At 43.0% G+C, this 17,190-nt stretch overlaps 2 protein-coding genes across 3 annotated transcripts in view; one reads left to right on the forward strand and one right to left on the reverse strand.

The window, feature by feature from the left end:
* LOC307132267 (interleukin-17 receptor E) overlaps nt 1–17,190 on the reverse strand; it is a 517,506-nt gene that overhangs the window by 432,196 nt on the left and 68,120 nt on the right. The gene's annotated exons all lie outside the window — the stretch shown is intronic.
* Nucleotides 948–12,478, forward strand: ubiad1 (UbiA prenyltransferase domain containing 1). 2 transcript variants are annotated; one of them, XM_079827094.1, is made up of 4 exons: nt 948–1,085; nt 2,319–2,731; nt 7,671–8,246; nt 11,453–12,478. In XM_079827094.1, the coding sequence occupies exons 3-4, from the start codon at nt 7,715–7,717 to the stop codon at nt 11,938–11,940; spliced, it is 1,020 nt and encodes a 339-aa protein (XP_079683220.1). In that variant the 5' UTR covers nt 948–1,085; nt 2,319–2,731; nt 7,671–7,714; the 3' UTR covers nt 11,941–12,478. The 2 variants fall into 2 exon arrangements, with proteins under 2 accessions (XP_079683220.1, XP_079683221.1); XM_079827095.1 differs by having other exon boundaries at nt 2,319–2,566.

Raw genomic sequence — 17,190 nt, forward strand, 5'->3', positions numbered from 1 at the left:
TGGATGCTGGTCGGGGGCTGGAGCCGTCTCTGGATGCTGGTCGGGGGCTGGAGCCGTCTCTGGATGCTGGTCGGGGGCTGGAGCCGTCTCTGGATGCTGGTCGGTGGCTGGAGCCCTCTCTGGATGCTGGTCGGGGGCTGGAGCCCTCTCTGGATGCTGGTCGGTGGCTGGAGCCCTCTCTGGATGCTGGTCGGGGGCTGGAGCCGTCTCTGGATGCTGGTCGGGGGCTGGAGCCGTCTCTGGATGCTGGTCGGGGGCTGGAGCCGTCTCTGGATGCTGGTCGGGGGCTGGAGCCGTCTCTGGATGCTGGTCGGGGGCTGGAGCCGTCTCTGGATGCTGGTCGGGGGCTGGAGCCGTCTCTGGATGCTGGTCGGTGGCTGGAGCCCTCTCTGGATGCTGGTCGGGGGCTGGAGCCCTCTCTGGATGCTGGTCGGTGGCTGGAGCCGTCTCTGGATGCTGGTCGGTGGCTGGAGCCGTCTCTGGACGCTGGTCGGTGGCTGGAGCCGTCTCTGGATGCTGGTCGGGGGCTGTAGCCGTCTCTGGATGCTGGTCGGTGGTTGGAGCCGTCTCTGGATGCTGGTCGGGGGCTGTAGCCGTCTCTGGATGCTGGTCGGTCGCTGGAGCTGTCGCTGGACGCTGGTCGGTGGCTGGAGCCGTCTCTGGATGCTGGTCGGGGGCTGTAGCCGTCTCTGGATGCTGGTCGGTGGCTGGAGCCCTCTCTGGACACTGGTCACAGGCTGGAGTTCTCTCTGGTCTCTGGTCACGGGCTGGAGCCCACTCTGGACTGTGTACGTGGACAGGGGACATCGCTTGGCTCTGGACATGGACAGGGGACATCGCTTGGCTCTGGACGTGGACAGGGGACGTCGCTTGGCTCTGGACGTGGACAGGGGACGTCGCTTGGCTCTGGATGTGTACAGGGGACGTCGCTTGGCTCTGGACATGGACAGGAGACGTCGCTTGGCTCTGGATGTGGACTGGGGACGTGGCTTGGCTCTGGATGTGGACTGGGGACGTGGCTTGGCTCTGGACGTGGAAAGGGGACGTTGCTTGGCTCTGGACGTGGACAGACTGTGGCAGGGCAGGTATGACGTGAACAAAACGAGGGGTGGCAGGCACTGTGGGATTGAGGAGCTCCTCATCCACCGAGCGTTCCCACAGTAAATGCAGAGCCACTAAGCAGCAGGGCATGGTCAATGTACTGGGCTAGAGTCAAATGAATTTTTGCCCCAGGCAGCTGTGAGCAAAGGGGCTCATTTAGCCTGAATCTAAAAATGTCCTTTAGAGCCACGTCATTAAAATCCACAAAATGGCATAGTCCGCAAAATTCTTCCACATATAGTCCTCAATGGATTTTTTGGCCTTGACGGAGGCGCAAGAGATGAACTGCTGGGTTCATTATAAGGTTGAGTATTCTGTAACGGATAATCCACTGTACACACGTGAATTTGCATTTGTACCTCAGCCTGAGGCTTATTATTTCAATTTTGGTATGAAGAGGTCTTTACATTTGCACAAAATAGAACTTTCCGTTATAAAAAAAAAAAAGCCCAGCCCAGTTGAGAAAAAAGTAGCGCAGCAGTAACGCAGAAGTAACGTAACACATTTTTTAAGGGAGTAATGCAATATTGTAAATGTATTACTTTTCAAAGTAACTTTCCCCAACACTGATTATTAGACATTTTTACAGTTTTACTCTATATATTTTTCACATATATTTATTTTAATCTCAATTATTTTAATTGTATCATTCTTTAATTTTAATTTTATTTTTATCATAGGGTAAATTAACATTCAATATTCAATATTTTTCATTTTTTCTCTAGACTTTTAAGCAAATTTACAAATTAAATGAAGAAAATAATTACATTTTTAATAAAGCAAATGTATTTATTTACTTTTAAAATAAAAATAAGTAAACAAATAAATGTGATTAATTGTTAGATAATCGTTAGATAGATAATTAGAAAATAGTTTGGGAACAATAATTATTTACATATTTGATGTTTTAATTTAATAACTTATTTATTTTAATCTTGTTCATTTATTTACATTTAATTTACATTGCGGCCCCCTGGACCCCAGTTTGAAAACTCATTGTGTGAGAACCTTATTCTCAATTTACTACTCACTTTAGTACTGTACTGTTTAATGTATTATTTATTTATTTAAATAAATGTTTCATAGTTTACTCAGTTTTAATATGTAATAAAATGTTACTCTTTTAATTATCTTTATTTTATTGTATTATTTATTTATTTATATTTATTTTAATTAATTAGTTGTAATATATTTATTTCATTATGTATTTCACACAGTTTGACTTTGAACGCCTCGGAATAAAGGCGCTGCGCCGTGTTTCCGCCCGGGCTTTCCTCGCGGCTGCACTCTGAGGTGTTGGACGGAAATGGCGGTGTGTGAGTCGGTGAATGTCGCTAATGTCGGTTAAACCTGCGCTCTTGTGCCTCTCTGATGCTCGGATACTGCGAGGATTGACCCATGGAGCCGCGGCGCGATGCGTGAGAGGCTCGCTGAGTGACTCTGCCGAAGTGTGTGTGTGGAGGAGGTACGATCCTGACAGACACGGCCATAATCTCTGATAATCTCTCACTAGTGTTAGCCTTTAGCAGCCGGACCACCACCACCATCATCATCATCATCATCAGTGATGAAACGCATGAGTTATGTGTATAATCTGAGTGCGTTTGTATGTTAATGAGCGGATCAACAGGTGAGCGGATGTTTCATTATGCTCTCACAATATCATACTTTACAGCAATGCGAGGGACACCTTTTCATAACTACTGTTAATACGTTATACAATCATGTTTAAATATAATTAATCTGGGAGATGTTGAAAAAAATTCCTACTCAAAATATGGCATTACTGTCTTGAAAGCCATGCTATTACTAATAGTGTTAAAATAATGAAGATCAAGTGGATTATTTAATTTATTATTAAAAAAAAAAGCATTTGGCCATTGGCAGGTTTTTGTTGCGTCCTTGTGTTTTTTGAAGGGCATAATGTTTTTCGCATGGACCCTTTTCTTAGGCATTTCCACTGTAATTAATATTGTGAATCATATAAATAAATAAAAATTAATAAAAAGTTATTTATATTTAATTAGTAGACCTATATTACTCTGGCATTGAATGACAAACTCATGGAAACACTATTATGGATGTGTTTTTTTGCCTTTGGCCCAAACTGGAGTGCATAAAATATTTTAACTCCATTCGTTTTCTCCATCGGGAAATTGATTTTTAACGATATCTTCTGATTTGTTAAAGTCAGCCGTACTGTGAGATACGAGGTTTTTAATCAATGGTGTTTGCTTCTGTTGAAGCTGCCAGCCCGCATTATTTCAACATATTTTAAATTCAATTTGTGGTGGAAAACTACACTACCTATGATGCAGCACAGGAATCCCACCAATCAGAGTCACGTGAGCTCTTTAACGCCGGCCACTCCCCCTAAAGGACATAACCGATTTCCCTACACTCTCAAAATCAAACGTATTAGGGAGAACACAATGAAATCATTTTGTCAGATAAATAAATGCCTTAACCATGGGTAGTTTTGTTCTTCCCTGATTTATTTATCATATTTAAAAAAAGTTAAATACATTTCTCATGTTTTGATGGGTTTGTACGAGGTGCTTAAATTTGACTTGTTGAAATTCAAGTCCTTGAAAACCTTTGAAACTGCCATATTTATAAAGAGGTCCTTGAAAAGTGCATGATTTGAAAGACTGTATATATGAAATCAGTGTTTAATTTTTTGTTTAGTGTCTGATTGTTCCCCATCACCTATATAGTGCACTGACTGACAGTTCCCCATCCCCTATATAGTGCACTGACTGACAGTTCCCCATCCCCTATATAGTGCACTGACTGACAGTTCCCCATCCCCTATATAGTGCACTGACTGACAGTTCCCCATCCCCTATATAGTGCACTGACTGACAGTTCCCTATCCCCTATATAGTGCACTGACTGACAGTTCCCCATCCCCTATATAGTGCACTGACTGACAGTTCCCCATCCCCTATATAGTGCACTGACTGACAGTTCCCCATCCCCTATATAGTGCACTGACTGACAGTTCCCCATCCCCTATATAGTGCACTGACTGACAGTTCCCTATCCCCTTTATAGTGCACTGTCTGATGGTTCCCTATCCCCTTTATAGTGCACTGTCTGACAGTTCCCCATCCCCTATATAGTGCACTGACTGACAGTTCCCCATCCCCTATATAGTGCACTGACTGACAGTTCCCTATCCCCTTTATAGTGCACTGTCTGATGGTTCCCTATCCCCTTTATAGTGCACTGACTGACAGTTCCCTATCCCCTTTATAGTGCACTGTCTGATGGTTCCCTATCCCCTTTATAGTGCACTGTCTGATGGTTCCCTATCCCCTTTATAGTGCACTGTCTGATGGTTCCCTATCCCCTTTATAGTGCACTGTCTGATGGTTCCCTATCCCCTTTATAGTGCACTGACTGACAGTTCCCTATCCCCTTTATAGTGCACTGTCTGATGGTTCCCTATCCCCTTTATAGTGCACTGTCTGATGGTTCCCTATCCCCTTTATAGTGCACTGACTGACAGTTCCCTATCCCCTTTATAGTGCACTGTCTGATGGTTCCCTATCCCCTTTATAGTGCACTGTCTGATGGTTCCCTATCCCCTTTATAGTGCACTGTCTGATGGTTCCCTATCCCCTATATAGTGCACTGTCTGATGGTTCCCTATCCCCTATATAGTGCACTGTCTGATGGTTCCCTATCCCCTATATAGTGCACTGTCTGACGGTTCCCTATCCCCTTTATAGTGCACTGTCTGATGGTTCCCTATCCCCTTTATAGTGCACTGACTGACAGTTCCCTATCCCCTTTATAGTGCACTGTCTGATGGTTCCCTATCCCCTATATAGTGCACTGTCTGACGGTTCCCTATCCCCTATATAGTGCACTGTCTGATGGTTCCCTATCCCCTATATAGTGCACTGTCTGACGGTTCCCTATCCCCTTTATAGTGCACTGTCTGATGGTTCCCTATCCCCTTTATAGTGCACTGACTGACAGTTCCCTATCCCCTTTATAGTGCACTGTCTGATGGTTCCCTATCCCCTTTATAGTGCACTGTCTGATGGTTCCCTATCCCCTTTATAGTGCACTGACTGACAGTTCCCTATCCCCTTTATAGTGCACTGTCTGATGGTTCCCTATCCCCTTTATAGTGCACTGTCTGATGGTTCCCTATCCCCTTTATAGTGCACTGACTGACAGTTCCCTATCCCCTTTATAGTGCACCGTCTGATGGTTCCCTATCCCCTTTATAGTGCACTGTCTGATGGTTCCCTATCCCCTTTATAGTGCACTGACTGACAGTTCCCTATCCCCTTTATAGTGCACTGTCTGATGGTTCCCTATCCCCTTTATAGTGCACTGACTGACAGTTCCCTATCCCCTTTATAGTGCACTGTCTGATGGTTCCCTATCCCCTTTATAGTGCACTGTCTGATGGTTCCCTATCCCCTTTATAGTGCACTGACTGACAGTTCCCTATCCCCTTTATAGTGCACTGTCTGATGGTTCCCTATCCCCTTTATAGTGCACTGTCTGATGGTTCCCTATCCCCTTTATAGTGCACTGTCTGATGGTTCCCTATCCCCTATATAGTGCACTGTCTGATGGTTCCCTATCCCCTATATAGTGCACTGTCTGATGGTTCCCTATCCCCTATATAGTGCACTGTCTGACGGTTCCCTATCCCCTTTATAGTGCACTGTCTGATGGTTCCCTATCCCCTTTATAGTGCACTGACTGACAGTTCCCTATCCCCTTTATAGTGCACTGTCTGATGGTTCCCTATCCCCTATATAGTGCACTGTCTGACGGTTCCCTATCCCCTATATAGTGCACTGTCTGATGGTTCCCTATCCCCTATATAGTGCACTGTCTGACGGTTCCCTATCCCCTTTATAGTGCACTGTCTGATGGTTCCCTATCCCCTTTATAGTGCACTGACTGACAGTTCCCTATCCCCTTTATAGTGCACTGTCTGATGGTTCCCTATCCCCTTTATAGTGCACTGTCTGATGGTTCCCTATCCCCTTTATAGTGCACTGACTGACAGTTCCCTATCCCCTTTATAGTGCACTGTCTGATGGTTCCCTATCCCCTTTATAGTGCACTGTCTGATGGTTCCCTATCCCCTTTATAGTGCACTGACTGACAGTTCCCTATCCCCTTTATAGTGCACTGTCTGATGGTTCCCTATCCCCTTTATAGTGCACTGTCTGATGGTTCCCTATCCCCTTTATAGTGCACTGTCTGATGGTTCCCTATCCCCTATATAGTGCACTGTCTGATGGTTCCCTATCCCCTATATAGTGCACTGTCTGATGGTTCCCTATCCCCTATATAGTGCACTGTCTGACGGTTCCCTATCCCCTATATAGTGCACTGTCTGACGGTTCCCTATCCCCTATATAGTGCACTGACTGACAGTTCCCTATCCCCTTTATAGTGCACTGTCTGATGGTTCCCTATCCCCTTTATAGTGCACTGACTGACGGTTCCCTATCCCCTTTATAGTGCACTGTCTGATGGTTCCCTATCCCCTTTATAGTGCACTGTCTGATGGTTCCCTATCCCCTATATAGTGCACTGTCTGATGGTTCCCTATCCCCTATATAGTGCACTGTCTGATGGTTCCCTATCCCCTATATAGTGCACTGTCTGACGGTTCCCTATCCCCTTTATAGTGCACTGTCTGATGGTTCCCTATCCCCTTTATAGTGCACTGTCTGATGGTTCCCTATCCCCTATATAGTGCACTGTCTGATGGTTCCCTATCCCCTATATAGTGCACTGTCTGACGGTTCCCTATCCCCTATATAGTGCACTGACTGACAGTTCCCTATCCCCTTTATAGTGCACTGTCTGATGGTTCCCTATCCCCTTTATAGTGCACTGTCTGATGGTTCCCTATCCCCTTTATAGTGCACTGTCTGATGGTTCCCTATCCCCTATATAGTGCACTGTCTGATGGTTCCCTATCCCCTATATAGTGCACTGTCTGATGGTTCCCTATCCCCTATATAGTGCACTGTCTGATGGTTCCCTATCCCCTATATAGTGCACTGTCTGATGGTTCCCTATCCCCTATATAGTGCACTGTCTGATGGTTCCCTATCCCCTATATAATGCACTGTCTGATGGTTCCCTATCCCCTATATAGTGCACTGTCTGATGGTTCCCTATCCCCTATATAGTGCTCTGTCTGATGGTTCCCTATCCCCTATATAGTGCACTGACTGACGGTTCCCTATCCCCTATATAGTGCACTGACTGACGGTTCCCTATCCCCTATATAGTGCACTGACTGACGGTTCCCTATCCCCTATATAGTGCACTGACTGACGGTTCCCTATCCCCTATATAGTGCACTGACTGACGGTTCCCTATCCCCTATATAGTGCACTGACTGACGGTTCCCTATCCCCTATATAGTGCAATTCGATATTTTCCCCAAATCGTGCAGCCTTAACATTTACACAAACTGTTTAATGGAGGTGGCATGAACATATTTACACTGCAATTGCATAACACTATGTAATATCCAAGGTTGTTGATCTGAGTGTTGTGTGTTTGGACAGCTGCGTGCTCTGACCTCTCTGAAGCGCCGCTGGACTGAGCTACTATGAAGCAGACGAGCGGAGAGACCTGCGTGCTGTCGGGATCTAACGGACTGAATGGCTCGAGGCCGTCCGCACTGGAGCGTGAGCGTGGCAGCCGGCTCTCTCGCGTGGCCAGGATGGCTCTGGACGTGCAGGGCAAGTGCGCGGCGTACGTGTTGGCCTTGAGGCCGTGGAGCTTCAGTGCCTCGCTCACGCCCGTGGCTCTGGGCAGCGCTCTGGCCTACAAGCTGGAGGGGTCGGTGGACCTCCTGGTGCTCCTGGTGTGTGCCGTGACGGTTCTGCTGGTTCACGGCGCGGGGAACCTGGTCAACACCTACTACGATTTCTCCAAGGGAATCGATCATAAGAAGAGCGACGACAGGACTCTGGTGGATCAGATCCTCAAGCCGCAGGACGTGGTGATGCTCGGAGCGGTGCTGTACTCGGCGGGATGTCTCTGTGCCACGCTGCTCTACTTCCTGTCCACCCTCAAACTAGAGCACTTAGCGCTCATTTATTTCGGAGGGCTGTCCAGCTCTTTTCTTTACACTGGAGGTGAATATTGTTGTTTTTTGTCATATGTTGAGGTCATGTCTGGGCCGGTCACACTGAGTCTTAACGTGATTACGCTGACAAAGCGTGTGCTCAAACATGTTAACCTGTGATCAGTCATAAACAGCTTAAGCATAAGCCGATCGACCGCTGGATTCCTCCTGACATGTAAACACACAGTTCAGTCAAAATATCACTTATTTATCATCACATCTCGCATTGAAAATGCAGTCACATGCACCAATGATGAGGTGTTGATGTCACTACTGTGGAATAACCTGATGTATTAATAATATCGCCTTGTAAATGCATTGTCGGGTTATTGGTTTGCACGTAAACCACGACAGTGGGTTAATTCAGCTTCAGCATCTTAATTTTGTGAGTTATCAGTGTCGTATGTATGTAAAATGATCATTGATTTTGTTAGCGAGAAAAAACTAAGAAGCATGCTGGATATTAGGGGTGGGGAAGAAATTAATTTGCATCTGAATCACGATTTTATTCTATCCTCTACTGATTCAAACCGATTCACGTCTGAATCACAATTCTATTCTATCTTCTATTGATTCAAATTGATTTGCGTCTGAATCACAATTTTATCCTCTACTGATTTAAATTGATTCACGTCTAGGGCTGCCACTAACAACTATTTTTATATCGATTAATCTATCGACTAATTTATCGATTAATCTATTGACTAATTTACTTAAAAATATTTAATTCAACTTGCAACGTTGGCCTTCAGTAGTATACTATAAAAAAGTATAAATGTAAACAAGCCCTTGACAAAATGTAAAACTAAAAGAGAATTTTTTTTAAAAGGTACAAATTTGTAAACCAACATAACAAAAAAAGAGAATATCAGCAAATACTTTTTAATATAGAATAGTGTTGTCACGATACCAAAATTATGACTTCGATACGATACCTGACTAAAATACCTCAATACTGAATCGATACATGGCAAAAAAAACTGTTAAAGTAATTGAATAATATGACAGAACTTACTATTCATTGTTTTAGGGTTAAAAAAACCTTTAAGCACCCTTTAAGAGCTGCACGGACCAAATTCATTGTAACACCCGATTTCTCATTCAACTATGTATACGTTCACTAAAGACATATACGACTGCGTTTACCCGAATACTCAGGAATATTCGGAACCCCGAATGTCTGGACGTGCATTTTTACATATTTTTTTTTTTACCATTCAAACCCAATAACCCGCGAAACTGGCGCCACGTTCTGTCTGAGTGAAAGGCGGCTGCACGCGCTTCAGTTCAGAGTCCGGCACATAGACCGTAAAAAAATATGGACGACGCGACTTCATTGACTTCCTCTGACCATAGTTGAAGCTTTCGTAGGCCCGCACACGGCGCTGACATCTTGGGACCGAGTCTGCGCAGTAGCGATCTCGGGACCGGAGTTGCGCAGTAGAGAGCAGGAAGTTGAGGCGCGATTATCAAAAGCCCGCCCACACTCTCACAGATGCAGAACAATTCATTATGTTGGTGTGAAATAAACTGTTATAGAAATGTAGAAATTAAAGCTAAAGCTTCAATCTCCTCCCAAAAATCCTGAAAAAAGTCTGTTAATGCCTCAGTGACAAGTTCACTCAGAGAAGCCGTCAATCTCAGCTGTCATTCATGACGTCACACCCCCCGTTTTTATAGCATCACATATCTCACTAAAACTAAACTTATTTAAAAAACGAACACTTGAAATGAAATCATCGTAATAAAATCTGCCTAAAATGACAGAAACCATCTTTAGGAAACAATTATTTGATGTGTAATTGAATTGTTTAGTGTTTCTCGCGTCCATTCAAATACATGGAGGGGTGGAGTTTAGGAGCTATACTGGGACCAGCCACCGGGGGGCGATCGAGGCGCGGAAGCTTCAGTTTCTGAGAGGAGCACTACAGGCTTGGTCCGGCAGCGCAAGCACGTCCCGGCCACGCCGCACTTCTGTTGCCTTCTTTTTCCTGAGCTGCGCGTATATATATGTGACTGTTCTGCTTCCATTGTTTAGTGAACGGTACGGTTTAGTACACACATGTCCTCGCTCCTGCTGTCACACATCGGCGCAGATTAAGAAATACTGCTCTTATTAGAGCGCTGTTAAAGTACTGGTACTAATACAATTTCATATCGTACCCAACTTACCCATTCGACTAAAAATATTGACATCGACTAATTAACAGCGTCGACGCAGTCAATTGTATCGACCAATCGCGACAGGCCTATTCACGTCTGAATCACGATTTTATCCTTTACTGATTTAAACTGATTCACATCTGAATCACGATTCTCCTCTACTGATTCAAACCGATTTGCGTCTGAATCACGATTCTATTCTATCCTCTACTGATTCAAATCGATTCACATCTGGATCACGGTTCTATCCTCTACTGACTCAAACTGATTCGTGTCTGAATCACGATTCTGTCCTCTACTGATTCAAATCGATTCACAACTTTCAAAAATCGATTTTTGAAATGTTAGTTAATAACCTAATATTGTTAGAACTATATATTATTAAACACTCATTAAACAGGGTAAATTACTGTAAAGTTAACGGATTGAATTAATGTAATGTTCACAAAAGCAATGCCGTTGGGTCTTTTTATCGGTAATAGGCCATTCACATATCATTTCCAAATACAGCTAAACAGAAATTAATCAATAAAAAAAATTGCCTTTTTTTTATTACTGCTAATGTTACAACTTCTCATACCGGAAAATTGACAGAAATATTTTACCATTTTAAGGTAAACAAATCGAATTAATTAGTGACTCGCATTAAAGCCCAAAGTGTACTTCCTGATTTACGTGTGTATTTTGTACGTGCGCCGCCTGATTTTTGTAATTGTGCATATTTTGTACGTGCTGGTCGCACATGTGCATTAAAGTTGTTTTACACTAATCAGTTGTTCATTACTTTTGACCTTATAGTACACGGATTACATTACCTAAAATGTGTAATCTATTAGATTACTTTACTGTACTTTGTATTCAGTGATGGAGTACACTTACTACACTTTGTAAGTAATCTACTTAGCACTGTTCATGCATTTTAATAAGCTTAGGGGAAAAATTAAGACTAACAGCAAAAGTGTGTGTGTGAGTGAACGGCCCCTGACACAGTCATTTTCCTGGCATCTGTTCACAAGCGTGGTTTTCTCACGTGTTCTTGTGTTTTGCCTCTAGGCATCGGCCTGAAGTACGTGGCTCTGGGTGACGTGGTCATCCTCATCACCTTCGGCCCTCTGGCGGTGATGTTCGCTCACGCTGTGCAGGTGGGCTACCTGTCGGTGCTGCCGCTGGTGTACGCCGTGCCGCTGGCGCTCAACACCGAAGCCATCCTGCACAGCAACAACACCCGAGACATGGACTCGGACAAGCAGGCGGGGATCGTCACCCTGGCCATCCTGGTGGGGCCCACGCTGTCTTACATCATCTACAACCTGCTGCTCTTCGTGCCCTACCTGCTGTTCTGCATCTTAGCCACGCGCTACACCATCAGCATGGCTCTTCCGCTGCTCACGCTGCCCATGGCCTTTCCTCTGGAGAGGCAGTTCCGCTGCCAGTGCTACGCCAAGATCCCGCAAAAGACCGCCAAGCTCAATCTCCTCATGGGACTCTTCTATGTTTTCGGGATTATTTTGGCACCGCAGGGTAGCTTGCCGTTATTGTGAACAAACTAGAACTTTGGTTTGTTTTTAAACAACTCTAGATACTTTTGTATTTATACCGATGCTACTCTAGAGTTCACAGACTTTAATTTATTGTTGTTTATTTGTTTTTTTGGGCGTTGGAAAGTGCTACGGTACATAGACTGTCCAGTACATCAGTGTTGTAAAAGGAGACCAGTCTGTAAATTAAGAAGTGGAAATATATATATTATATATGTATTGCTATATATAATGTATATATATATTTGTAAAGATGACTATAAATCCTTTTTTAAATTATGTTTTTGATTGTTTTCGTTTTGTAAAACCAGTCAAGTCTCAAGCTCTTCAGTTCTGTGTTCATCTGCTCAGTTTTGCCTACAAACATGGTGGTCAATTGGCGAGTATTTAAATGAGGGAACATTCACGTTAAATAGTTCTTTAGTTTTAGTGCCATTGACTGCGAGGGTTTTTGCCAAATAAACCAAGCTCCTGATTCTACAGTGTAGTTGAATATAAAATGCTTCTACGCTGGATCTTATCTTATAGACAGACATAATTTAATGCCACATTTATTTTATTTTCCAAATAAAGGATATACCAAACCAAGTGTTTTGCTTGATTCTACTGCACCGTTTCCATCAGTGGCCCGTTTCAATAAGGAGGTTCAACCAACTGTGAGTTTAAAGGGTTAGTTCACCCAAAAATGAAAATTCTGTCATTAATTACTCATCCTCATGTCGTTCGACACCAGTCAGACCTCCGTTCTTCTTCGGAACACAAATGAAGATATTTTTGTTGAAAGCTGATGGCTAAGAAAGGCCTCCATTGGCATTCAGTACATTTACACTCAAGACCCATAAAAGGCACTTAAAACGTCGTTACAAAGTCCATCTCACCACAGTGACTCTACAATAATTTTACGATGCGACGACAGTTTTTGTATTGTAAAAACCTCTTCCTGTCTTCCATGTGTGCCTCCACGACGCATGCGCGAGAATATGACGTAGCGCCGGGGTTCGGGAATCCATGAAATACACACTTTAACCCCATTTTGAGAACTACGCCGAGACCTAAAGCACGATCAATGTAGAATTCAACAGCTTAGATACGCGCGTCTTCCTCTGCTTGTAAACAAATCGCTTCTGGGTCATGTGTCCGAACGCCGGATCTGCGTCATATTCTCGCGCATGCGCCGTGGAGGCACACACGGAAGACAAGAACAAGCTGGATAAAGGTGTTATTTTGATTTTTTTTTTTTCGCACCAAAACTATTGTCGTCGCTTCGTAAAATGTTTGTAGAGTCACTGTGGTGAGATGGACTTTGTAACGACGTTTTAAGTGCCTTTTATGGGTCTTGGGAGTGTAAATGTGCTGAATGCCAATGGAGTCCATCTTACGGGTGTCGAACGACATGAGGGTGAGTAATTAATGACATCATTTTCATTTTTGGGTGAACTAACCCTTTAAATTTGAACTCTGAGTTGACTTGCCCTGAGTTTTGGGTTTCAGAACAGATTGAACGGCGCATGCACCTAAATATATCCTAATTAAATTTTGAATCAAAGCATTAATATTTATTCTCCTATATTATGATTTTTAATGATTCTTTCCAGTTATATCACTTAAAGGGGTACTTCAGCACTGGGAAGATGATCATTTATGTAGTAGAAATGTGAAATGATGTGCCTTCTAGACTGAGAAAAGACAGAACATTTATTTTTGTCTCATGTGGATGAAAGACAACAACTCACAGAATGCACTTGCTTCGCTTCCCTAGGAGGCCACTCCCAAAGCCATGGCTACTGGTTACATACCTTGCCCACGGTCGTTTTGTTTTCCATAGTAATAAAATCATTTAGTTCAGTTAGAGAACAGACACTACAATTAAAAACTGAACGTGTCTGTTCAATACAGTGTGAGTGAGCTGAACGAAAGCCACGGCACAGACGCAGCAGGAGTCAGATTTCATTCATCATGAGAGCAAAGAGCTGAGGTAAGCGCGGCAGTCATTCACGACGCGTGTCCAGTCTGGCGTGCTATAAGATCGCATATGGAAGCTAAACTTTCATAGGAATTCATTGTAAAGTTGAAACACTCACTTTGCTCCGTACGGCTCCATTATTAATGGCCGTGCCGTGCTCATTTACATTCTGTGAGATCTCTCCCCTATGGGTGGGTTGAAAACATGCAGAACAGCTCCTTCTACTGGTTGTAGTCCTCCGGTGACGCAAAATGATGCTATTTTTCTGGATTTTTTTCAGAAATAAAATGCATCATTCTGTCGTCTCAAGGGGACATGAGGGGTGAAAGTACGATAATTTGAATATACTACCGGGTTTCTACTGATACGAAGCTTAATGCTAAATCACTGAAGTTACCCTTTAATCAATAGAACCACTGATTGTTTCTTCATATATGTTTTCTAAAGTGTGTATTTGGTCTCTGAGGAGTGACTGAGGGTCTGTCCTAGGGATGTGTGGTGTGTCGCTAAACACTTCATAGCAGAACGTGTCGTGTGTTTGGATTTTGGAGGTATCACACACCCCTAACACACCATGATGGTAGTTTAACAAACTCAGGCTTGCAGGATTAGTTTCGAGTTGACAAAACCAAACCAATCTATTCAGGCTTTGTTGGTCCCATGATGCTTATCATCAGCTTTCTCTGTCAACTCAGGCTTTGATTTTCTTTTTTTTTTCTTTTTTTCTCATCTCAGGCTTTGATCCTGAGCTGAGGAGTTAAGCTGTGTTTTGAAGTTAGTTTAGTTGATATATAGAGAGAATTGAACATTTAAGCTCACATGTAGTCATTTTTATAATTTTATTTATTGATTTTAAAGCTTATTTGTATGACCTTTATATAGGCTATTTATATTAATTTCAACTAAGTGTCTATTAACTAAAATGATACATGTGTAATTGATTACGGGTATTGAAATATTCTGGAATCTTCTGCCGCTTCAATATAATTATGCATATACAGTATATAATAATCAAAGCCTCAATCAATATTCATCCTCCTATATAATTATTATGATTTTGCTTAAATCAAGAGAACCAATGATTGTTTCTTCCTTTATATTTTCTAACGTTTGTATTTGGTCTCTGAGGGGTGACTGCTTCCAGAGATGAAAAATGGATTTGTCTTTCATTGTATTTTATTTTATTTCATTTTATATTTCCTTTTACTGAAACACTTAAGAAGTGGCCTGTCTGTACCTCTCACTGAGAGAGAAGCACATGTTATCAGCGTGTTTTGGTGAAGTGTTTTGTTGATAGTTAGTTAAAGGGTTAGTTCACCCCAAAATGAAAATTCTGTCATTAATTACTCACCCTCATGTCGTTCGACACCCGTAAGACCTCCGTTCATCTTCGGAACACAAATGAAGATATTTTTGTTGAAAGCTGATGGCTGAGAAAGGCTTCAGATAGGCCTCCATTGGCATTCAGTACATTTACACTCCCAAGACCCATAAAAGGCACTTAAAACGTCGTTACAAAGTCCATCTCACCACAGTGGCTCTGCAATAATTTTACGATGCGACGACAATAGTTTTTGTGCGCAAAAAAAAATCAAAATAACACCTTAATCCAGCTTGTTCTTGTCTTCCGTGTGTGCCTCCACGACGCATGCGCGAGAATATGACGTAGCGCCAGCGTTCGGGAATCCATGAAATACACACTTAAGCCCCATTTTGAGAACTACGCCGAGACCTAAAGCACGATCAGTGTAGAATTCAACAGCTTAGACACGCGCGTCTTCCTCTGCTTGTAAACAAATCGCTTCTGGGTCATGTGTCCGAACGCCGGATCTGCGTCATATTCTCGCGCATGTGTCGTGGAGGCACACACGGAAGACAAGAACAAGCTGGATAAAGGTGTTATTTTGATTTTTTTTTGCGCACAAAAACTATTGTCGTCGCATCGAAAAATTATTGTAGAGCCACTGTGGTGAGATGGACTTTGTAACGACGTTTTAAGTGCCTTTTATGGGTCTTGGGAGTGTAAATGTACTGAATGCCAATGGAGGCCTATCTGAAGCCTTTCTCAGCATCAGCTTTCAACTAAAATATCTTCATTTGTGTTCCGAAGATGAACGGAGGTCTTACGGGTGTCGAACGACATGAGGATGAGTAATTAATTACAGAATTTTAATTTTTGGGTGAACTAACCCTTTAAGACTCTCCAACCTTGGGAGAGCTGTGATTCTAGGGAGCTTTTGTGTGTGTGCGTTGCATGATCTGTGCAGGCCCAATATTGAAGATGGACATTTTCTGCACACAACACCAGACCTGAAGACGCCTTTCTGCAACCTCTGAGGTCAACAATGATCTAATTCTAGTGATGGAATAACCCTAACCCTAACCCTAACCCTAACTAGTCTACCTAGTTTAGTGATGTGCTCTGCTATCTATCCTTGAGTGGAAATTTACAGTGACTGTGCATTTTCTCTGAGCCAGAATCATTCAACTTGCAGTAATAACGTGGCTAGACCTTGAAAACAGTATAACTGTTCAGAAATTGTATGTACGATATGTGGAGGAGGTGGGTAGGCTGGTAGAGGGAGCGCGGCCTACGAACTCCTCGTGAGACTTGAAGCTGGCTTCTGCTGATGAAACTGCAAACTATTCTTCAGTAAATTTTTCTTGAATTAATCTAACTCCTGACTCTTGGTCTTCATTTTTCCCTACTGGTCCTGGGTCCTAAGCTGTTACCCCAACAGTTTAATAATTACATAAATTATATCTAAATCATTCAAAATTATTATTATTATAAATAAGCATTGTTAAAAGCCAAGACGCTTTAGTCTTTAAAAATAATTTGCTATGTAGTGACCTTTAATTTGGAGTAGAAACAGGGGGAGTGACTTTATTGCATCAGAGGTGTGCCACTTTGCTCACAGCTGATTGGTCTAATTTCAGTTTGATCTCTTATCCAGAACATAACCTGCCCTTGGGCCTATACCATGAAGCCGGTTTAGCTGGCTAACCAGATATGTTTAAGCTTAGTTTGTGCTAATCCTGCGTTTTAGGTACCATTAAAGTGGTTTGGCTTTTTACAGTGTTCATCTCCATAGTAACTTACGCTCCACGGCTAACCTGCTCCAGGACAGGTTATGTTCTGGATAAAAGATCTCAAACTGATATTGGACCAATCAGCTGTGAGCACACCTCTGATGCAATAAAGTCACTCCCCCTTTTTCTACTACAAATTAAAGGTCACTACATAGCAAATGGTTTATAAAGACTAAAGCGTCTGGCTTTTAACAATG

The sequence above is a fragment of the Gobio gobio genome (genome assembly GCF_949357685.1).
Source record: "Gobio gobio genome assembly, chromosome: 10".
Taxonomy (NCBI): domain Eukaryota; kingdom Metazoa; phylum Chordata; class Actinopteri; order Cypriniformes; family Gobionidae; genus Gobio; species Gobio gobio.

Excerpts from the sequence above, each read along its gene's own strand:
- ubiad1 (XM_079827094.1), top strand. The coding sequence starts at position 7,715 with ATGAAGCAGACGAGCGGAGAGACCTGCGTGCTGTCGGGATCTAACGGA. Across the intron at positions 8,247-11,452 it reads CTCTTTTCTTTACACTGGAG|GCATCGGCCTGAAGTACGTG; the intron begins GTGAATATTGTT and ends TTTTGCCTCTAG.